General features: G+C 45.9%; 1 protein-coding gene across 1 annotated transcript in view; it reads right to left on the reverse strand.

Annotated features, from left to right (window-relative positions):
* The window catches only part of jph3b (junctophilin 3b), a 29,898-nt gene continuing 5,634 nt past the window's right edge, over window positions 1-24,264 (reverse strand). Inside the window, exons 2-6 of the mRNA XM_076042796.1 lie at window positions 17,657-18,143; window positions 16,352-16,717; window positions 9,614-9,738; window positions 6,697-7,700; window positions 1-197 (exon numbers count right to left, since the gene is read on the reverse strand). Coding sequence (XP_075898911.1) covers window positions 117-197; window positions 6,697-7,700; window positions 9,614-9,738; window positions 16,352-16,717; window positions 17,657-18,143 — 2,063 coding nt within the window. The 3' untranslated portion in view covers window positions 1-116. The remainder of the gene's footprint in view (window positions 198-6,696; window positions 7,701-9,613; window positions 9,739-16,351; window positions 16,718-17,656; window positions 18,144-24,264) is intronic.

A 24,264-nucleotide genomic window follows, 5' to 3' on the forward strand; every position in this document is an offset into this window, starting at 1 on the left:
GAGCAGCGGATTTTTTTTTTTTTTTTTTTTTTTTTCCTGTCGTAATACTCGCACACAAATGAATAGTTGTCGTCGTCGTAGCATAGATTAGGCTGACTCTGAAAGCGGCGCTGTCCTCAAATAAAAAAGTGGATAAACAAAATAGCCACTCCGATGTTGAGCAGGATCACCATCACAACGAGGACGGAGCTGTAGGCCTGCGTGGGAGGGGAGAGAGAGAGAGAGGGAGAGAAAGAGAAAAGGGGCTATTGTCAGTGATAAGAACGCACATGCATACGCGCAGAGCCGCATTCATCCCTTCATCTTTTTAACCGAATCAAAGCACGGCACACCTTCCACTGCCACAGATGGTCATTTCGATGCAAATGTATGCAGTTTAAGAGGAATAACTGAACGGCCTTCGTGCACGTTTTTTGTCTTCACCGCTTTAATTTGACACACGTCTGATATTCATACATGCTCGCCGCTGCATGTTGGATTCGGCCTCTCGCGCTCATGTAAATACTCATAATCACATGTTGCTGCAGAGCCTTGAAAACCACGCGGTCATCTCCCTGATTATTTGCTTCGCATCGGTTGGTTTCTAGAACAAAAAAAAAAGCCCATTTGGAAAAAAAAAAAGAAAAAAAAAGGTGTGTGGGAGTTAAACAACTGCCAAGCGATATCCATACAATGACAACACAGCAGTTTGTATTCTCGGATAAGTAACACGCCCCGCCCCGCCCCGCCAGTTCCCAAAAGGGGAGCACACCTTCCCTGACAGAATAAGGTCAAAGGGCAAACTGTGCTGCAGAACAGCAGCCTAGAGCTGGTGGGCGCTCAGCGTCTTGCTCGATGACACTTCAGCAGATGCCCTGTGACAACCTGGGTCATGTGGGTGAAGGCCAGTCATTTTGACCACCTGTCCACGGCGGGTAAATACGGCAAAGTAAATCCACGCCGCCATTGATACAGAACGGGCTCGGTGCCCCGCCGACAACATCTTGTGGTGCCTCTTGCCTCGGTGCCTCGCACTTCCGCTCTCATGGAGTATGTTTTGCTCACATGAAAGGAGGTGCGGAAGACCTATGGCTTTAATTAAGTCTACCTCAAAAAATTATTTTGGTAATGGCTGCAGTGGGAGAGATAAAACGGGACTGTGAGTAACATTACACTGGGATATTAAGCTGCATGAGAGCAAAACACGGTAAATGAATCTGCCCAGAGTGGCTGCTAACAAGGTTTCTGCTGATCAATCCACTGATAGGCTTATCACAGATCTGTGTCATCAATGATTACCAGAGCAGAAGGGCAAAATCCCACAATGTTCAGCCTTCCTCACCCTCAGCTGGCAATTTTTGTCAAAGCACGGTTTGACAAAAAGTCAAAGTCATGAGTCATGAATTAATTTATTATTATTATGTCCTTTATAATGTGGTGGTTTTAGTTACAAGGCTTTCTTGAACTATAAAGTTATTAGCTGAACAGTGATACTAGACTTCGTTGGACAAGAAATACATCCATAGTAGTGACCAAAGGGTCTCTGAAATCTTGTTAGCAACATCAAAAATTTAATTTGATCACATGAGGCTCTTTTAACTATTTATTGTGTGTGTTTTTAGAGCTTTATTATTTTTCTTGTTTGATCTCTGTGGTCTCTACGGAAGGGAACTGGTCGTATATTAATTACAACATTGGCTCAACACATTGTGTTTCTGCATTAAGGAGTAGAGAAGATGAAAAGCAATACACTCTATTGGACTGCCTGCAGGCTATGTATTGGATTTGCTGATACACTATTCTCAAATTTATTTAGATATTTATGAATGCCATCAATTAAGGAAAGCATGCCTTTGATTTTTTTTTTTTTTTTTAAATCCCACTAGCGTTAAATGAACTGCTGGAAGACAGGTACTAACACAGCAGGGGTCTTCTATGATCTTTTATCTGTGTGGAAATAGGAAAGGTAAGATCAGTATGACCCAAGAGTCCGCCAACAAAATAAGCACATTCTGGGACAGTGGAGTCAAAAAAGTCTGACAGTAGACGGTGAACTTTTGATCAAATGGCGAAGTCGAGTGTGAACTGTAATTAATACAGATTAAAAAGATAAATGATAGTGTCTTGACTTATTCAGACTTTAGGTTTAACTTCGGTTTTAGTTATTCATGTCAGCGCTATCATCAGTTGACAATGACTTTCTATAATATATTAATTATTTCTCCACTGAGTCTTAAAGGTTGCTTCCTCTTCAGTCTTTAACCACGAAAGAAAGAGAAGGGAAAGAGTTAAATGAGCTGAAACCGATGTATCCATTAACACGTCGTCACATTAGGTTTATTTTTAATCCTCTCGGTGTGGAACCATAACGATGCACAAAGCGCAGAGCTGTAATTTATTTCAGAGATCCGTTACAGTGCATCGGTTTTGCAAACAGCAATGGCAGCCGTGATACTTGCCCCCTTTCAATTCAAAATCTTAAAACAATTGTCTGTTCTTAACGTAGAATTTGCAACTTTGACCCTTCCAAAACCCATCTGGATTGCAGTTTTGTGTCTCTGAAATGCTAATTGGTCATTTCATGCCACATTAAACTCTTACAGCGAGATTTCCAACTTCTTCTAGATATTAATTTTGGCCAAAATGCACTTTTTTTTTTTTTAATTATTGTTCCACTTTCACAAACATTAATATAGTGCTAAAGAGAAACATCACAGCATTCTCTGACTGCAAATGAAAAATCTAATCTAGCCCTCCATGACTCCCAGGGGTCACGTCTTTCAAGAAATTGCTTTTGTTTTTATGACAAAACGTTATTCGCCAGGACCAACTGCAACTGCAGAGCCTAGACAAGCGATCAGATCGTTACCTTGTGCTATGCTAAAACTTAGCACACAGTGCGCAGTACTGGGCAAAAATATGTACTCTGTATTGCACAGTAACTCTGCATATAATATCCCTTGCAAGCCGTCACACGAAGCTCATTTACACGCTAACACCAGCTGTGACGCAGACCACAGTGAAAAGATGTAAAACTGTGAAGGACTGTGACGCTCGCTTCTGTTAAAAAAAAAAAAAAACAACACCACAAATTGCGGATGAAAATAAAGTAGCACATGTTGACTACCAGCAGTCTGTCATCTTTAAATGTTTTAATTTCAGTGTCAAACACTGCACGCTATAAAACAAAGGTTGTTTTTGTTTTTTTTCCTAACGCATGCTCGGTATTGATCTCATAATCCATTACCAAGACTGGCACAGATGCACCTCATAGTCTTTTGGCACTTTTGACACGTGAATCAAAAGCATTTAAACTCAATAACCAATTGATTCTGAGCCTTTGAAAGGACCCGGCTCGATCTTTGTCATGTCGATTTGAAGGTCTAGAAACATTAAAAGCAGAATGCTCTATGACCTAAACGCTCCTATACATTCACAGAAACCCTTATCTTGTTTTTTTGTTTGTTTTGTTTTTTTTAATCTGGTGTCATTATGCTACCTCCGTTCTGGTGCGTGACGCACTCTGCCATCTGGGGACACGTCTCACTGAGGTGTTTTTTCCTGCAAATATAAGCCTTTGGGATGCACGGAGGTTCGTTTCTGGCTTCCATGATGACGAACGGTTGATGTCTTTGAGGGGGCACGAGAGGAGGAGGAGAGCTCGAAAGAGTTTTTTTCTTTGCGCTAAACCAGATTAGATAAAAGATAAATCATCCATCCAGGTGCGTAATGCACTTGCAATTTTGCAGCATTTCAGCGATGGTCATACATCGAGTCATGTGTCTGTGTGTGTGTGCGCGCGCGTGCACGTGCATGTACGTGTGTGTACACTCGACGGATCCACTCTCCCATCAATGTTCACTGCCATCCCAGTGAGCATATTTATCTGTATGCGATCGTACCTATGCATGTTGTGAGCCGGTCCTACACAAATCCCCACTTGCTCTGCTGCAAACACACACACACACACACACACACACACACACACACACACACACGCGCGCACACACGCAACCTAGCTCCTACCACCCTCCGCCCCTTGTCACTGACATACACCCACTGATTGGCCACCGCTGAAGCAAGGCATAAGCTGTTCCCTAGCAACAGAGCACTGGCGAGCCAATAGGGGGCCTTCTGTGAGGAAGGGGCTAGTTTACCAGTCTGCTGTTACTAAGGTGTAGGGAGGACCGCTGTGGTTCTCTGCCTGGATGTGCATGCATATGTGTGTGTGTGTGTGTGTGTGTGTGTGTGTGTGTGTGTGTGCGTGTGCGTGTGCGTGTGCGTGTGTGTCTGTTTAAGGAGGGATGCGTGCACATGTTTTACATCTTCACATGTATCAACTCCCTTCTTTCACACACCGCTGCAGACAATAGGTGTAATAAATTGAGTAGCAGTAATTGAAGCGTGAAACTGTCTTTGAACAGTCCGCACGTGAGTCAAGTGTGTGTATTTACACTGCCTAAGCGTTAAGAATAACAAAGAATATTAGAGCTATTACTTGTACTCTTGCTTCTCATTGTTCTTTACTGCAAGTCTGGACATTTTTCTTGCTGGCTTTGAGCCATTTCACATTTCATTGCCCGGCCTGTGAGTTCGGGTAGAGGCTGATAGACCACAACTCGAGTGGGCAACATGTCTGAACATCCCACGAGTAAGTTGCAACAAGTTAATAACACACTAAGAACCTGTAGCTAACTTACTGGCTGGTCAAATGGGTCAAACGTAAGCTAGAAACATTAAGACGCGTTAAGTTTAAGATATGCGTAACATCAACGTCACGTCGTGTAAAGTAATTTACGTTTAATGTGGAAACTGGGGTAGACGATCAGATTCTTGTATGACTTGACTTGTGACTTGTGACTTGCTTGACCTGAGCAATGACTTGACTTGCTTGATTCTCACCACAGTGGGTCAAGTGCACACAGTGACCTGCACTTGTGTGACTTGCTTCCACCTCTGCTCGGAAGTGAAGAAGCGTCTTTGAGTAAAGAAGGAAGCAGCCCAGCTGCCTGCCAGTCGGCGCTGAAGAACTACAAGGACCTGGACGGTTGAGAATTGACACGGCCATATGCAAAAAGTGCCGTTTGTAGTTGCTCCTGATGTTGCTGCGGGTTTCATTAGCTAATGCTGCGGCCGTATTATCACAGAGGATTAAGCACGGCTGAGGGCCTGAGACAAGACACATCCAAAAATTATATTATAATGGCTTAATCCTCCCTACTCGCTTGTAGTACAAAAACGTCGTTCTTTATTTCACAAGGTTAAAACCTCGTGTCTCTCCCCAGGATTATCTTAATATGTGGGATAACATTGTGTTATGTCACTAGGGATGGAATGTATCGCCATGACAGTGGGCAACAAATCCTTTTAGTCAAATCAATGCGTGGCGGTGACGAGACAGATGTGACAAAAGCGCTATCCAGCAGCTGATGTTGCGGCCAAACTGAGCCAAGCAGACCTTCCTGACGCTTCCAAGCTGCCAAAGTACATTTCTTTCCATCAAAACCGTGCAAAGTGAAATGGGTTGGAAGGATTGTTGGAATAATGAGCTCACAGAAAAAAAAAAAAAGGAAAAGAAAAGAAAGAAATGCGTCTGGCAGTTCCTCTCAGTTATAGCGCGCTTTCAAACTTCCTTTGGTTTTATTGCCAGTAACATCAAAGGTTTTGTTCAAATGTGGCTCTCCCATTAGATGCTTCCATTCGCTGTCTTTAGAGACCAAAAACAAAAAACTTTGATAAACTTATTCTGATACCTGCCCAACATTTAAGCATAGAAAACTTTACAACCAGAGCTGAGGTACTGATCTGCATTAGCATGCAGCAGAAGCTACAGTGCATGAAGAAATAAGGCTGAACAAGGATTTACATTTTGTGGGAAAGTTGGCTTGACTTATGATTTTTACATTGGCAAAAGCTTAACATGCCGCCCACAAATACATTAATAAAAGTGGATACTCGCAGCACCATAAAAGTCATTTGGTTTTCCTACCCTTAGAATGGTTACTGGGTATACTGTAAATACAGTATAAGAATATACATAGAACAAAGGGATGTGCTCCTGGTTATGTGCCATCTTGCACTGCCATCTTTTGTTCTGAAAGAGCATCTTGCACCAAGACAATTCCGATGAACGCATATAAAAACCATGTACATCGACCTCAACCTGAACGTCTTGAACCATTTTCTGCTCTGTGCCTTGACTTGTAGTACCACCACCACTTGGCTGTGGATGACTGGGAGAAAATGGGCCATGCAGTTTGCTTTTTAGGTAATTTGGTCCTGGTTCAAGAGTCCAGAATCACTTCCGCCTAACCGAGGGGTGGGCAAAGTTTTTGACTCATGGGCCACAATGAATTGTAAGATTTGACAGAGGGGTAGGAGGAGATGGATGGATTGTTTTGGTGAGCCACCATCATAGGAGAAAAAAAATATATATCGTGGGATATGTAGAAAACATGAGCTTTCATGTGAACTGAAAATTAACAAAAGCGTTCCAGCAAAATCTGTGTCTTTGAAGCCCTGCGTTATTTAGCTCTTAATTGAAATTACTGTTAAAACACTGAAAAACTGATGAAATTCAGCTCATTTCTGACTTACTTACTATTAACGGGCCGTATATGGACCCCGGGCCGCAGTTTGCCCACGCCTGGTCTGACCTGTGTGGCTCAGGTTGAATCCTGGACATGAAAGGTGCAGGTTTGGCGGCTGCGAACTCACCGAGTTGCCTTTGCTCTGCGTGAGACTTTGGTCCTGCTGCTCGGGTGCGATGGGGGTGGACTTGAGCGGCGGCGAGAGGGTGAGGTCTCGACGCAGAGGCCTCGAATCCACCTTCTCCCCCGGCCGCTCCGCCTTGCCCCCCTCCCGGCCCTCTCTACCCTCCCGGCCCTCGCGGTTCTTGTGCCTCTGCCGCGGGGCGCCGTGCGACGAGCGCCCCTCGCCGCCGTGCCTCTCGTCCCCGTCGTGCCCGTGGGCCTTGTGGGAGGTGGAGTCCCTGGGCTGCAGGGGCTTCATCTCCATCTCGTAGTTGCTGATCTTCTCCTCGTCCTGCTCCAGCAGACGGCCCCCGCCCCCCCGGCCGTGCGCGGCCCGGTGGTGGCCGGACGTCCAGGAGGCCGAAGAGGACGACTCGGTCCACCTGTCCCCACCCCGGCCCGGCCTGTGATTGGACGAGCCGTGCTCGCGGGACTTGTGATTGGACGAGCTGTGTTTGTGTCCGTTTGTCCGGCTCGCCCCCCTCCCGCTGAGCCCGGCGCCCCCGGCGCCCCCCCCTGCTCCTCCTCCTCCTCCTCCTCCTCTCGACAGGAGCCCCTTCCTCTTGTCCTCGCTCCAGCTGTTGGCCCGCGAGTACTCCCCCCTCTCCCCTCTGTCTCCCCCTCCCCCGCCCTCCATCAGCACCTGGATCTCCGTGGGCCCCGACGCCTCGCCGCTCCGGCCTCTCTCGCCCGCGTCCTTCGTCTTGTCCCCATGGTCGACGGCGCTCTGCCGGTGGAAGCGGGCGCTCTTGGTGCGCTGGGTGGGCCGGGCGGGGGCAGGCGGGGTGTGGGGCGGCGAGGAGGAAGGCGGGCTGAGGTCTGGCGTGGCGGCGTCGTTGGACGGGTCGTCGGACGCCGCCGCGCTCTTCACGTAGAGGTCCGGGCTGTCGGCCGTGCCCGCGCTGCTCGACAGCCCCTCCCCTTCCACCTCGCTGGACACCTGACGCTTGGGACGCTGGACCTCCATGCCTGGAGCAGAAGACGGAAGACAAGGGACAGCGTGTTTGAATGGTTTCCCAGCATAATAATTATTATGGTTTGCACAATATTGGGTCCAGGTCAGGAGTGGGCAAACTTCTTGACTTTTGGGCCCACAATGGGTCGTAAAAGCAGATGGATGGAGTGTTTTGGTGAGCCACCTCATAGGAGAAAAAAATATATAACTATATCTGTCTTTGCAGCCCTACAGTATTTCACTCTTTATTGAAATGACTCTTAAAACACTGAAAAAATTGATTTAAAAAAAAAAAATACAGCTATTTTATGACTTACTTAATATTGATATAATTTCTTTAAATTCGGTGGGCCGGATTAGAACGCTTAACAGGCCGCAAATGGCCCCCGGGCTGTAGTTTCCCCATGCCTGGTCTAGACAGTGACAGGTTCATTATCTCAATGCTTGTTTGATGTATGGAATCATCATCATCATCATCATCATCATCATCATCATCATCATCATGGGCGACACGCTGGTGCAGTGGTTAGAGTTGTGGCCTCACAGCAAGAAGGTTGCAGGTTTGATTCCGGGGATGTTCTTCCTGCGTGTGCGTGGGTTCTTTTTCCGACTTCCTCCCGCAGTCCAAAAACATGCACATGCGGCGAATAGCGAACTCTTAAATTGTCCATACGTGTGGTTGTTTATCTTTCTGTGGTGCAGGAGGAAGCGGGTACAGAAAAGGGACGGATGGATGGATGGATGGATGGATGGTAATAGGGAGGAGAGGAGTGTCTTTGCGTGCAGGTTGTGATTTCGTTGAACTGTCCTCACAGACCCTACAATGTGTTTCCTATGAACTTTTACTTCCATAGGTGCGTCGTATCAACACCAGCAGCCGCCACCCCTGCCCTCCTCTGACCGATCAGTCGCAGCCTCAGCGTATGATACATTGACATGACACACTAATAACTTTGCATCACTGCATCATTTGGGGGGAAAGGAAGACTAACAGCTCAGCGCACTGAGCCAAACGCCACTGACGCTGCTGTATAATGATGACTAAGACTTGATGCCTCCCAGTCCATTGCATTGATTACATCATAGCCTAATGCCCAGGATGTACATTAACATCAACTTTCTTGCGCGAGCAAAATGTCAGCAGAGAATGCTGCTTGACGCCCTGATGATATTTGTAAGCGTTTTGTCTTTGTTTTTTGTTTTTTTATAACTGTGTTACATTACAGGCATTACTGCTTATGGCCAAAGAACGATCCCTGCTGTCTCATACACACGTACGTGGTCTATTTGGTGTGTGTGTGTGTGTGTGTGTGTGTATGTGTGTGTGTGTGTGTGTATAATGTCCTTAATGTCTTTTCTTTCATTCTCTTGACTGTCAACATTGCAGTTTCTCACTGAAGGCGTCATCGCCGCACAAGCAAACTGCATTGACTGCCTGCCGCGCGCTACAGGTGTGAGTGACAGTGGCGGACATATAAAAGCTGCAGGGTGGTGCAAGCTGACCTTCATCGCCAACACACACGCACGCACACACACACACGCACACACACACACGCACACGCACACGCACACACACGCGCGCTCTGGTAGTCTTGTCGTACTCGAGATTGGTCTTGGTCTCAAGACCACTTTTTAAGGGTCTCAGACTCAGAGGTATTTTTACTCAGTCTTGTCTTCGTCTCGGACTGGGCGGACTGGGGATTTTTGATCAAGACCAGTCGAGACTATCAGCCAACACTAACAATGACAGATAATAACGGAAAAAGTATCCAGCTGCTGCCATTTTACGCTCCCTTTGTGACACCCAGAGTGACACAGCCCCTTATTCCTACTTCAACGAGTTTTTAATTTTATGGAGCAAAGTTGTTGTTTTTTTTTTTGAAAATGGTTCAAGCAGTAGGAGGGCTGTGCTTGTGTGGCGTCCTACCGTTGCCTGGGTGCTGGAAGGAAGGGGAGAACTGCTTGGCCGTGACCCTCGCCATGCAACTCTCGTCCTGGGCTTTCTGAGCTGCTCCCACCGCCGCCTCCGCCTTACCCTGCGCATGAGCCGTCCTGAGACGGGTGGGGGGGGGGGGGGGGACGACAGGGAAATGGAAAAATATGCAATTGGTTATTCGTGTCAACCAGCAATTCATAGACATCAGCGGGAGCGGGAGGAGCGCAGAGACTAGACAATCAAGGAGGCGACAAAGCACTCAGCAGATTCAGGGCCAAGTGTGGAGTCAGACGATGACGGGAGCGTTTTCATTTTGTTTCAACTCCTTCAGTCGGTTCAAGAACGCATTCGTAGCAGCCGGATGCAATTCTTTTTTCTTTCTTTATCTCATTTAACAACAAGTGTTCTTTTAAGCGCTACAGATCACTACTTTAGTATTAACTATGCGAAATGAACTTTAACACAATATATTTATCTATTTTACGCTAAAAATGTTTTGCAATTAAAATGTTGGCCACAGAAAATGTCCTGTCGACTGCACCAGCAAAACAAGCACTAGTGGCAAAGACATTACATGATTATATACATTTTTTCAGCTATAGTAGAAGACATAATCACATCAAACCCAAACCCAAATACATGGCACTCATTCTCCTTCCCCTTCAAACAAAAACAAAAAAACGCGTGGAATTAAGGAGGTGCAGCGGACTTTTCCCTCAGCAGCGTTTACTTTGTTATATGTGATTCCCGGGTTATTCTGTGAAACATTTAGTTCCTGTGCGGAAAAAAATAATACGGCAATCACAAACCAATCGCATGGCGATATTAAAACGATAGCTTGTTTGCCTGTCACTTGTTTCATATCCCAGTTCTCAGTTCTCAGTTCTGTTGCGACGTGTCACAGCTGAAGGGTCTGAGCCAGTGTTGGGAAACAGAGTCAAACACAGCACAGGCAGCAGAGGTATAATGAGGTGATGATCAAGACACAAGCAACGGAAACCTTTCTTAGAATATATAATCAGAAGACGCATCATATCTGCTTTTTTTTCCACCTCTCATCCGTCTCCTTAACAGGTTTTAAAGAGCCCATACGGTGAGATCTGTAGAATAGCTGTTGAAAAATATTAATCTTTGTGTGTATGTCACAAAGGGCACCAATACCTCCCTGATAACTGTTGTCAGGTGTTTGGTTAGCCCTCTAACGCTACTGGCTAAAGTGCGGTGTATGTGAGTGAGTATGGAGGTTTCTTTGTTGATTTAAAACAAGACAGAAAAATGAAGATCTTAACGAGGGCAGAACATGGAGCCTTTTAAAGGTCTTTCCTCCCTTGATCTTTCTATTCCTCTCTTTCTATTCAAACGAAATAGATCCTCCCTCTCTTTCTCTCGGCGGTACCAGTCTTGATGCGGCGCTGCGCGTCGATGGCTATTGATTATCTGTCCTTGCTCTCTGCCAGCGTGGCTGTGCCAGGCCCTACGGTTTGCCCGACGCCAAGACGAGTGTGGAGGAGGAGGAGGAAGAGGAGGAAGAGGAGGAGGAGGAAGAAGAGGACTGTCTTACTGTTCGAACCGGAATAAATGCTACTGCTGCTGGAATCTCATGCAGATGTCCTGCAGATGTCTCATTTCCACTCGGCGTAAAAAAAAAACGGCGCGTGTTCCACGCCTGTGCTATTCTGGCACAACCTGCCTTGGCCTCTCTTTCAACCATCCCCCACCCCCACCGCCACTTCCTGCTCTGCTGCGGTCTTCCCCAGGAACTACCTGTTTCTGGATGAATCAACTGGCTGCAGAGGAAAAAAGGCTGACTCTTCAGCAGCGACTGACTCGGTTACACAACTCCGGCATCCTGTCCACAAAGACTATATACATATATACATATATATATACACATATATATGTATGTATATATACACATATATATATATATATACACATATATATGTATGTATATATACACATATATATACATATATATATATATATATATATATATATACATACATATATACAGTATATATCTATATACATATATATATATATATATGTTTCGTCCTTGTGGACAGGTGCAGGGGGAGCGCAGGATGAAAGACGAGAGGAAGGAAACAGGACGAGGTGAGATGTGATGAGTAATATGTGTAAAGGTATAGAGAAGGCTGGAAAGTAAACGGTGTTAAAAAGGTGCCACGAGGTCAGCATGAATGAATCACTGCCGGTTTTCCTCGTCTGACTGGGCATTTGTGGCGGCGCCAGACAGTTGACAACGGCCAGCGTCACAGCCAAAGATGAGGGAGGAGAGGCACCGCAGCTTCTTCCGTGTCACAGGAAGGCACATTTTGACCAGACTTATGGTTTTGGTCTAATGTGGAGGGCTGTTAAAGCCTAATGTGCTGCTGCTATCAGACCATCCTGGACCATAAAATTCACTGTGTCACCGTATGCGCGTCATCATCACGTGATGGATGATAAATTTACTGTGGTTGACTGTAAACGACACTCGAGCGTGTACTAATCAAAAGTCCATTGTCTGCTCTCAAGTCAAACTCTGATTTGCTGAAACATTATTTGGCTCATAATTCATTATTTTAAAGATAATAAAGTTTGAAATGTCCCGTGTTGCACTTTCAGAAGGACTGAGCGAGCAGGGACGCCAAGAAGAGCAGCGGAGGGCGGCCAGCGAACGCGAGATGTGGGGAGATAAAGACAAAGACGAGCACAATGAGCTGAGCTGAAGAGGCAGACAGGGAGAGGAAGTCTAATCCAGAACTCCCACTAAGCTCCTCCATCGTCACTCTCTGAACCAGCTGATGATGACAAGGATGATTCATACCTGAATATCTAACCGAGCCTTCCGGTTTGCATCACTGCTGACAGTGTGCGTGCGTGCGTCTGAGTGTGTGTGTGTGTGTGTGCCTGTCAAAGTGTGCGCTGGGCTCTAGGCTCGCTGGTGAAACAAGGTCACAGAATTGCAGTGAATGACTCCGTCTGTGAGTCACTGGTTTGTTTTAATCTGCTACCAGGCTCATCACAGGTAGCCTCGTGGCCCGGCACACATCTGCACGTCAGTCTTGCATCAAACAGATGCAAATACGCTCTTGAGTCCAGTAAATGAGACACTTCCGACGACTTGTTGGGAAGTTGTGCTGATTTTTGACCTCTCCGATCAGCTAACGTTGATGCCAGGAAGTCACATCAAGAGCATTTGAAGGGACGACGGTCTCATCTCGGCTCTCTTTGAGCTCCAGGACTCTCCCGGTGAAACTGTGTTTCACCTCGCAGGGCTTCTCCTGGTGTTCCACAAGGAAACACCCCCGCTGTGCTGTTCTGGGACACTCAGGAAGAGGGACAGGCTCTCGGGCTCTGCTGCCGTCTGAATCTGGGTTAAACATCCGTGAGTGAGGCTGTGCACACTGGCGTACTGGTTCAAGGCGACACTGTAGCGCAAGTTACGCTGCAGTTCAGGCTTTATCAAAATGAAACGTGCTACTGAGTGCGTCACCTTCCCGAAACCACTCCCACACTTCTCAAACTCAGGAGATGCGCGTTTTAAAACGCGCCATGACGACAAGGATTCGATCGGGCGCCACTTTGCATTTGACCCAACGTACGCCGGCACGCCACATGATGTCCATCGTTAAGCTTTTTGCTCCTCACAAGTCGCCTGCAATGTTTGCTGACTGCCCTTAAAGAAACAGTGTTGTCAGAGTCTGTGTTACATCCACAGTCGGGTGAATCTGCCCTAACTATGCGCAAAGTGGCACCCTACTTTAAACAAGGACACGCCGTCCCACCCCAAAAATAAATTTCATCCCCCTCCGCCATGACTGAACTTCGGATATTTGTGCACCAGTTTGCACGAGCTGCCTGTCCTCTCGTTTGTGCTGCTTAGAAATAATAGATTGTATCACTTTACAGGCTGTTAGAACAGCCAATTCTGCGTATTCATAAAGACAGCTGAACTGGTTGAGTGGACGCCACTGTTCTGCACTCCTGGGAGTTTATTTTCCCTGGTCTGAGGACTTTTTTGGAGTTTTTTTGGTTCTTTTTTATTCGGGTTTACCCCTCGACTGGTATGGACTGCAACTAGACTGCAACTTGGAACAACACTCTGCATGGGTAGACGAGGACACTATTGTGTCCACTGTCTCAAGCCGGCGGATGCTGTGCGAATGCAGCGAACTGACTGTCAACCTCCCCTCTGCTTGGCCCGGCCGGCGGAAACACACACTGACAACTCGCTGACTCTGCTGCTCCGTCATGACTGTGGAAAAGAAGCAAAGAGGAAGCCGGGCAAGGACCAGCGTCTCGCTGCGCAGCGTTGCGCAGTTGGCGACGGACGGACGGACGGGCGGGCGACACTTTAGGACCTCTCAGAAGTACAATCACGTGTTTGGTCAACAGCAAGAGGAGGATTTACGCAGCGTTATTGCGGCGGGGACCGGAGTGGGAGCGATCACGGCTGACGCATAGTTGTATGTGTGACAGCAGTAGACAGCCGCAACTCTCTTCTTCTGCATTTTCTGGGTTGAGTTCAGAACCACCACATCAATCTGGTTCTACCTTTGAGGCAAAAAAAAAAAAAAAAAATGTTTTTCAATTCCAATCGCGCTAAAAAGATGGACGACATTCCTGGAAACCTTTCAGTTTTAATCCCCTCCTGGATTTTTTTGTTTTGTTTTTTGTTTTTTCAGCTGTGAAACATTTTCCAACACTCGCCTTGACAATTCAAGCCAGCTCTTGTCCTTTCAAATTAGATTTTTTTTTTTCCATTGTGGCAAACATATGTGTTTACCTATTTACTTATTCGAAGGCTCTGTGCTGCCAGAGATCTTCCGTTGACCCTATAATCTGGTTCTTGAAAACAACAAGGTGCAGGGGCCAAGTAGGTCGCTGGCCTGCACTAGTGATGGGTCTCCGTGTGACAAGCACATCGACGTGTACGAACGACTGCAGGTCCCAGGACGGCTAATTAATTTCTGTTTTGAGGTCCAGAGCTGGAAAAACAAAAACTGTCGCTTTGACGGGCCCGCAGTCCAAAAAGCGAAGAAGGTCAGTGCACGGCCATTAACACTGTAACCCCGCTAATTGTTTTAGTTCAGTAAGCGGAGCTATGATGAGAGGAGACTCTCATTTCCATTCAGCAGAGCCACTCCGCCAAAGTCTCAGCAGCCTCCGACGCTCTCGCTCCGCTGCTGTTTCACTTGCACCGCAGCCTCTGTAACCTTCCCTTCCCCTTAACCTTAATCCTGTACTTAATCTGTCACTGATCTAAACTGGAGAGGAAGTGAGAAATGACGTATCGGGAAAGAGAGAACAATTCGATTCTGGCATTCGTCGCTACTTTGGACTTTTAACGTGTTGCCGGCCTGGTGAGTGACTGGTAAGCACAGGAAAAGGGAGGAAGGATGCGTGTTATGGCCAAGCTCTGTGTGCGTGTGTGTGTGTGTGTGTGTGTGTGTGTGTGTGTGTGTCAATGACAGAGGTGGGAGCTCCACTTTGACTGTAAAAGTGGCCAGATCAGTTGTCTATTTATACGTATACTGGACAATTCTAGTGGAATTGTGAAACAAGAATTGACCAGGGCCTAAATGTGCCACCAGTTGCCCTCAAAGTGAAACAATTCCCATTTGAACTGTTTCCTTAAAAGCCCCACACAACGGAACATTTACCTTCCAAATGTTGTCCAAATGAATAATCCCAAATGACAAAGTTCACTCCTGTCATCAGAAGGTGTGCCCCAAAACAAATAGATCGAGAAAAAGTCTTTTGTGATGTCGCAAAGGGTGTTGATAGTGATGCAGCAATGTTTTTTTTTTAAATCCGCTCCCTCCCCCGCCACCCCATCAACTTGTGGAAAGCATCAATTCCAACAAGAAGACTTAGAAGGTAGTAACTGATAAAGGCATGAGCACATCTTTGTTACCCCCAAAAGAAATATCCGGGAGGGATTTGTAGTTTTAAAAGTATTGTAAGCACTTGATCTGCTGTTGATTCTTTTGTAATCAAACTTGCATATATATGTATGTATAAATATATATATATATGTATATATGTATATATGTATATATATATATATATATATATATATATATATATATATATATATATATATATATATATATATGTATATATATATATATATATATATATATATATATGTATATATATATATATATATATATATATATATATATATATATATATATATACATATATATATATATATATATATATATATATACATATATACATATTCAAAATGAACGAATCTTAACAATAAATGAGTAAAAATATTTTACTACACATGAAGTCCAGAGAAGTTTAGGTGAACTCTTATTATTGAAATTCAGCATTGATATTTGATATTGAATGTCTTGATATTGAATATTGTAATATTGATATTATCTGCACGCAACCTTGCTAAGTCATTGTTGATCATCACTGGGAGAAATCAATGTGATGAGTGTCTTCACGTAGATGAGTATCATTAAAAATAATCTATGGCTAAAAGCAAACAGAAGCTAACTGGTTGCCCTTCCTATGACTCTGTACTACAGCTCTCGGGTTCAAAAAGGTCGGTGACCACTGGTTTGCGTGCATCACAGCAACGAGCAACCAACAGCAACGCCTCACGCTGCACCTCCGTAACACACGGACACACACACACACACACATACACAAAGGAGAACAGCTTGAGAAAAACACACGTGTTCAACCGGCGGTGTGTACCTGGACAGAGCGATCTCGGCCTTCTGCCGGGCGAAGTCGGAGGCCTTCTGCGCCCCCTCCACCGCTCGGTCCACCTTCTCCCTGATCTTGCTGGCCCTCAGCGGGATGAGATTCTTCCTCTTGCCGCTCACCAGGATGTTCTGCTTGTACTTCCCCTCCTCCTTGGTGCCGTCGGGGAAGGTGGTGCAGCCGTAGCCGTGGCGCTTGTTGCTCAGCCACTCGCCCTCGTACTGCAGCCCGTCCGACCGCCGGCTCAGCCCGAAGCCGGTCCGCTTGTCGTTCTTCCACTCCCCGCAGTAGGTCTCCGTCGCCGTGGCGTCCACGTCGTCGTCGGCCGCCACCAGATCTGCGTCCGCGTCTCCCAGGCTGGAACGGTCAAAGCACAGACGTGCACGTGTACGCGGTTTATATGCATTTTCCATTTCAACGTCTAAACTTGAAGAAATGTTGTCTTATTCTGTGTGTTGTGGTTCACCTCCTCTCTCTTCTGCCGCCCCTCCATTTGCACATTCTCAACACTTTTAGAGACGCTGTCTAGTTTAATTTAAGGGCCATTTCATTCCGACTGGGATGATTCAAGCCTTCGAGTCTGAATGAATGCAGGCTTTCAAAACAGAGAAGGACACAACCTTCAACTTTATATTCCTTCTACTAGGCCAGTTTTGTTTTTGTGTTTTTCACTTGCACCAACGTCACTCAGGTAAACAACATCTTTCATTAAAAAAAAAAAAAAAGAAAATGTGACGTGTTGCAAGAAAAAAAAGAGAATCAGTTCATTCCAATGGTGAATGACCAAAACTACTACTTTTATATTTCTTGAGAGAAATACCTTGTTGTTCAAGTTGTTCTTTTTTTAATACCTAACTGCTAACTACTGCATTTATCTGTTGTCATGGTAACCATTACTTCCTGGTTCTAGTTGAAGAAAAACTACATCCTAATGTTTTTTTTATACCATTAACCCCTCACCAGAAGTGCCCTACTTAGCTTTGAGGGTCGTACCTGTTATTTATTTTCTTGGCAAACTACATAGGCACTCATTATCTGATTTCAAAGTGAACACTGACTGATGAGATTTATATAATAATAGTCCAATATGTTATATTTTATCAGGCTAACCTGCTGTGATGTCACATCTTTGCCAGTAGTTGGTAACAAAACATTAAATAGCATTAAATTACATATTATTATTAGCTAGGTTTTCTTTTAGCGTTCTTTTTTTTCCAAAGAAAAATACGACGAAAATAATCACTTGAGGTACAACCTGGTCCCTCATGCCCACCTCCCAGCTCATGTCACTCTTACCTGATGGTGGAGTTGATGTCGGACGCAGCGGAGGACACGGTGCTCATGCCAGCTTCGCTCCTGAAGGAGCTCTGCTTGGACCTCTGCGAGGCCAGAGAGCTCCTGGACTCCGACTTGCGGAGCTTGAGCCCCGACAGGATGGACCGCCGGAACAGTCCGCCTTTCCTCTTCCCCTTGAGAAGCTCGGCCTCGCTGTGCGCCGTCAGCACGAAGCCTCCGCGGGACACGGCGGGGCTGCTGCCGCTGCTGCCCGTGCTGCACATGGACACGCTGGTGGTGAGCGTGCCGGGGACGGGCGGAGGGCCGGGAATCACCGCTCCGGTTCGGTCCAGCAGAGCCGTGCCGTTGCTGTGCTCCGAACCGGAGCGCAGTGAGTTTATGGAGGTGCGGAGCGGCGAGCGGATGACGGCCGCCATGCCGTACGGGACGCTCTGGCGGACCCCGTAGCCGTGCCGCATCCCGCCCACCCACTGGCCCTGGAAGGTTCCTGGACAAGGAGGGAATAAAGGAGGGAAATCTTAGTTTGTGAGAGATGGCGGCGATAAAAACACTCGTTCGGCGTTTGCGATGAGCGCTCCGTCTACCGCTGCTGGTTTGATTAAGATGGAAAACAGCGTCAACTTTTATTAGCACTCATTTGGTCTTCGCGTGGGTCAGTTTTGTACGCAAAAGACTTTTCAACTTATCCGTAAACAAAAGTAAGTTTCTCTCATTTGTCAGGGTGTTTTGGTTTTTTTTTTGATTTTGAGGAATATTTCACTGTTGGTTTAATCGTTTTTTAACGATGGTTTTGGACTACCGGAGTGAGCTTTTATTTTGTCTTAACTATTTGCAAGATAAAAAAAAAATAATCCCTTAGATCAGCAAACTTGTTGACTTGCTTTATTGAAATGATTAAACACTGAAAAGTTGATGAAATACAGCTTTTTTATTACGTACTATAAATATAATTTCTTCAAGTTCAGAGGGCCAGACTAAAAAGCATATGGCCCCTAAGCCGTAGTTTGCCCATGCCTGCCCTAGATGTATTCCCTGAACATGCATCGTATATTTTCACTGTTGATTGTTGGTGGTTGGTTAAGGCTCATGGCCCCAGAGGATCATAGGGATTTGATCTACGGACAATAATGGCTAAACTCTACGACCAGCAGCGCAGCTCTCTTGCTTAACATTAGCCACCGCCTGTTGACCTCACGACGGAATTCTTGGGAAAAGTAGGGGGGACCCTTTTCTCAACAAGGTGTCACAGTTTCACCAAAACATCCACTTCCTGGTGTCAACAGCGCAAACACTGTTCTGTCTCGTCATCCTTCCGCACCAGCAGTATTTGTATTGTATCTCCAACAATCCGACGGGACCATAAAAAGTGGGACATTTGAGTTTTGTGCTCATGTCCTTCTGTCGGCCCTCTCCCTCTCTCCACACACACACACACACACACACACACATACACACACACACGCACACACACACACACACACACACACACACTCAAACGGAAGCGTGTGTGTGTTCCAACAGGAGCTCAAGTGATCCATCCCGCCTGCCCATACCTCTGATGTAACAGCACTCTGATTCATTCTGTGGCGAACGCACTGGCTCTCGCCAAACTACATGACCATATAAGGGCTGCAAACGCGTCCTCGCTCTGCAACGTAAACACACGCAAAACATTTCCCTTGTGGGCTCAACAGCCAGTGAAGTGGGAAGTGCTGAATGAAGGCAGCGTTTCAAAGCCAACTCTCGCTTAACGACCTGAGATGTTCCGATTCAATGACGCGGCCAAAAATAACAATTAAAAAAAAAACAAAAAAAAACAAAACCAGGGGACACCCAGGTAGGAGTTTTAAAAACTGGAGCTGCGCAGAGCCTGCACCTTCGTGTTTCCGGACAACACGCGGGATCTTTTCACTCACACCAACCATAATGAAATCTCTGTATCTTGGACAGCTGGCCGGCACATCTGGTCCAGGCCTTTGTAATCATATCAGTGCACAGCTGCACGGCCATATGACGGACGGGATCAAAGAACACAAACGCACACGAGCGCACGCGTTTGCGCAACAGTAGGACACAATTACCATTCCATTAAATGGCCACCTCGCCTTTCACAGGAGAGACGGCGATGGTCAGGCGCAGACAAAACCTCACCTGGGTGCCTGCTGAAGGCGCAGAGAAGGCTGCAGTCGATGCTGCATGCCGTTAAAAATGGGATGTTTGTTTTTTAAAACAGCGGCTTCAAAAGTCCTTTTTAACAAGTATCTTACAGCCATAATAAATAGGTTGCAGAGGTAAATCCAAATTGGCCAGTGAGGTTTTTCAGTGCGTACGTGTATAATAGATACGATATATGATTTATACATAGTCGTAGTAAGAGCAAAACAAAATACAGTAAAGTAACGCTTTTGCTGTTTTAGTCTTTGTGCTATAAACACAGTTATTCATCAGATATTGAGCCAATATCAATTTTCACAATTTTTCACAATTTCTCAGTTGTGAATCATCTGTACAAAATTTCCACAAACCCTGATCACAACTGAATAAATATATAAGATGTAAGCTACACATATGCAGCTTCTGATCAGCAATGCTGGTGGGCCAATCAGATCAGACCCGGTGTGGCACCAGCCAGGCTGCTGCAGAGCAAGTCGCTATCCATGGTGCTGAAGGCCACACTTGGCAGGAAAATTCCAGCAAAAGCAACCTTTTTCCATGGAGTCGACGCAACATCAAAATGTTGGTATATGAGGAGAATTATAGGTTCCGTGATAAAACTGACTGACAGATCTCTGCGTTTTAGCACTTTAGCACATAGCTAATAACGGTTGGCCCAAGCAAAGGGAGCACGGGGCAAACTGGGGAATCCCATGACAGACTAGTGCTTTTGATCAATTCTAGAATTAATTAGTGACAGTTTTATTGGGAATAAAGACCTTAAGTGAAAGCCTTTTTTTTGGTTGCAAGTGGGATCTGCTCCGCAACTCTCACGCTAAAACAATTTCACAGATTCTGCCTGAAGGCCAGCAGGAATCATTTACAAATCATATGTTCCCCAACCTGGGGCTAACTGAGGGCACGGAAGGGCGCACGGAAAGAGTTAACGCGCTGAGATCAGAGCTGTGGAAACATTACAGAGGCACAGTGATCTGATCATGCGCCAACCACCCCCCCGGCTGAATTCATAATTGCCTCTTTAACAAAGTCTGCTGTCCGTTTCTAGGTTAAAACCCATCTGTCTTCCAGGGCCTGTTTGTAATTCTACAGGGTAAAAAGCTGTAGCGTGGGACGCATGTTCAGAATCCAGAAAAAACCTGAGCGAGAAGGTGAGCGCCGACGATTTGACGAGACGTCTTCGGCTGCTCTCTTTACTCCTCAGACAACATTGCGCGAGACTCTAAAGTAAGAAGGAGGACACGTGGATCGGGAGGAGGTTGAAATTGGTTATCGTATGAATAATTGATGTGCTGTTTCGCCACATCAGCGGCGCTGGCATGTCAGAGCGCAGTCTGTGTCTGTGCGAGCGCAAGAAACACACGGAAGGCAGGCAGAGATTAGACAAGGCGAGGTCAAGGTTCCCTCAAGTTTACTCAGACTGCTACGCCACAAGCTTTGGTGATTTGAAAATCCTGCATTAGGACGTGTGTGACTACCAACAATCAGACAGTGGGAGTAAATGAAGTTAATATTTCACATTACAGAAATGTTTGCCGTTTGCTTATATGAACTGATAGCCGGTAGAAATTTTGTTTGTGCACTTAGTTTGCACACTTTAACCTGCTGATGCAGCATGCACAAAATGACTCAGAGCAATCTGTCCAAAAAAAAAAAAATCTGTGGTTGATTCAACACAGAAGAGGAGGAGAAAATGTGCCCTCAACATTGGAGTTTTTGAGAAGCTTTGGCAGCTTGCCATGCTGAGCTAACTCCTTCATTACGATGTCCAGTCAGGACTGTATCAGCAGCGGGTCAGGGCAGACTTCCAAGATAGATATTTAGAGTTTTCGTGTTTTGGTCAGCAGCACTAATCCTCGCTACAAACCACTCCCATTACGTAAGCTAAAGCCCCGCCAGGGAGGGGGTGCTTTGGTGGTTGTTGAAAACTATGTTGATGTTCTCATCAACATGGAGAATATCAGGCCTGGTTGAATGTCTTTCTCACTGCACATTTAGAGCCTTTCATTTAAATTCTAAATAAATATGCTACTACCATTACTACTAGCAGTAAAAAAAAAAAAATCATAATAATAATAATGCAATAGTGCTTCAAGGAGGAAAATCTAATGTGCTACACATGTATGTCACTTAAACAAGGCACAGTTTAGCTAGAGATGGTCATTGAATTGGACGACTGTCCTCTTGAAGGACTTTGAGTGTAAGGACTCCCTCACAAAATTTCAGTTTAACTTAACCTTATTTAGACTGAAATGTTTAAATGCGTCTCAAAAGTTCAGCTACAGTTGGACTAACGCAACAAATCTATTTTTACCTAGTCTGCTATAAAAACACAGAGGTTACCACTGAACGCCAATAGACTGAAGTTTCGAGTCAGTGGCTATAAAGTCATCCACGCTGCAGCAGTGGAGAGGTGGGTGGGTGGCGGGGCAGCTTTGTTATCAGATCAAGTGAGCTGAGCATATCACACAAGAAGTTAAGTAACAAATACTCCAAAAGAAGTGTAAAGGACAAAAGCACAGACTGTGAAAAGGAGCGAGTGGTAACGGCGAGGCAGGGCTTGCAGACAATCAAGCCACGGTCAAACCACTGAACACGAGAGCCAGCATCTAAAGCCCAACCTCTGGCACAGTAAATCACAGTGTGGGACCGTTATCCCTTTAAAAGATTGTCCTTGTGGCCTTTATCTGTCAGTCAGTCTGAGACTTTTAGATTTCCATTTGAAGATTAATTCTCTACCGAGAAAAATTGCTCAAATAATATGCTAAAACATTTAAAACTGTCCGCACTGGGCCGGGTTCCAGTTTGAGAGGTCAGAGGTCAGTGTTCACCTGATTTTACATAAGAACTTGGTATCCGCTGTAAACAAAACATATGTGTATATTGCATATGCAAATATAAACAGGAGGTCTTTTGTTGAACTCCCTAAACCTTAATGTTCACGTAAAAGAGAAATAAGTGAAGCCGTCCACAGACAGTTTCCACTGAGTAACCTACACATCGTCTAAATGGATATTTTCAAACTCCGGGACGTCCGCACAATATTGTGTCAAACAACACTCAGAACATAACCTCAATTATGTTTGCCTTTTGATTGCAATAATAGTATACCTTTATTTTGTATGTTTTAGCAAATCTTAAACCATAATAGCAGGACTGAAAAGCATTCTTGTTTGCCAACAGAGGTTGCAGCAGCTTCTTTTCGATGGCGGTCGGTGAGCTGCAGTACCACATGTCACCACTGGAGACATTGAGTGCTCAGCTGTGGCCAGGCCTTAAACACATATGTGCATGTATTGGGAAATTGTCATCTTGCACCGCCATTTTTCTAAGGAAGCCTGATGTGGACAATCCAGCTCGTATGACAACGGGTTTCGTATTTAGGGTGAACGCTCGCGTCCTCAAATAAACCAACAAAGAAGATTGGTGGACGAGTTATCCGGGTTTGTGTGCGCAGGCTGCCGTAGTTCACTGGCAAGCTCGGGAGAGGGAGGGTGACAATCTTAAATCTGACCACTAAATGACAGAATTTTACACAGTGTCCCTTTAACAATGTAGGGAGAAAAGCAGGAAAACTTTGGTGGTGGCCTTTGTTTTCAGACCACGGGGACCTGCTCCTGTCAGATCAAGCACACTTCAGCGGAGGGGCTGCACGCACATGCAATCAAGGCCTCGGTTTAACGGTTTAAAAGTGCCTGCCGGCGTGCCTGCATCTGGAGCAGGTTTTTAGTCGCACGATGGTAGAAAGCAGAGTGACAGCTGTACAGCATCCTCCCACATAATACGAAAGGCAGCAAGTGTCAGACATGAAGGGGGCAGTAAGGGCGAAGGAAGGGGGAGTGGAGGGAAAGGTGCTTGACTTGATTTGGCCCACCTTTCATATCTCACCGCGGATAATCCCCTGATGTGCGGCACGCACATTTTCCTATGTCAACTCAGATAACGTGACGTGCACTGCAATAATTGCTGTTCTGATTGCAGCCCCTTAGCAAGCTCGCAATAAAGGACAATTACGATGTTGGCATAGTGTATTAGCCAACGGCTGGGGGAGGGCGGGGTGCATGGGACAGAGTCCAGGACAGCGTTTAGCTGTCACGGACCTTGTTTTGATGAAGCGCCTGCGATTGGACGAGCTTCAGCGGCGACGGGAATCATCACTTTTTCAAGCAGTTGGGGCTGGTCGGGCAGCGCGGCAGTTCGGAGCGTGTGCGGTTTAACAGCGGTCTGTGGCGTATTAGCTGGTCAGACAGCGCCGCTGCTGTAATCTCTAGCCGTTTTCCACTGTTCTACACAGTGCCGCTTCTAATCTCTGCCTCTCCCTTTGTGACTCCCTTCACTTCTCAGTAAATGATTACTGAAGCCGTCTTCTCATCTTTCTGCATCGCTCCCTTCCTCCCTCCTTCTCCTCACCCCCCTCCTCCTTCCTGCCTGCGTGT

Source organism: Nelusetta ayraudi, unplaced genomic scaffold (assembly GCF_046127955.1).
Source record: "Nelusetta ayraudi isolate G7.1 ecotype Tasmania unplaced genomic scaffold, CSIRO-AGI_Nayr_v1 ptg000071l, whole genome shotgun sequence".
NCBI lineage: Eukaryota > Metazoa > Chordata > Actinopteri > Tetraodontiformes > Monacanthidae > Nelusetta > Nelusetta ayraudi.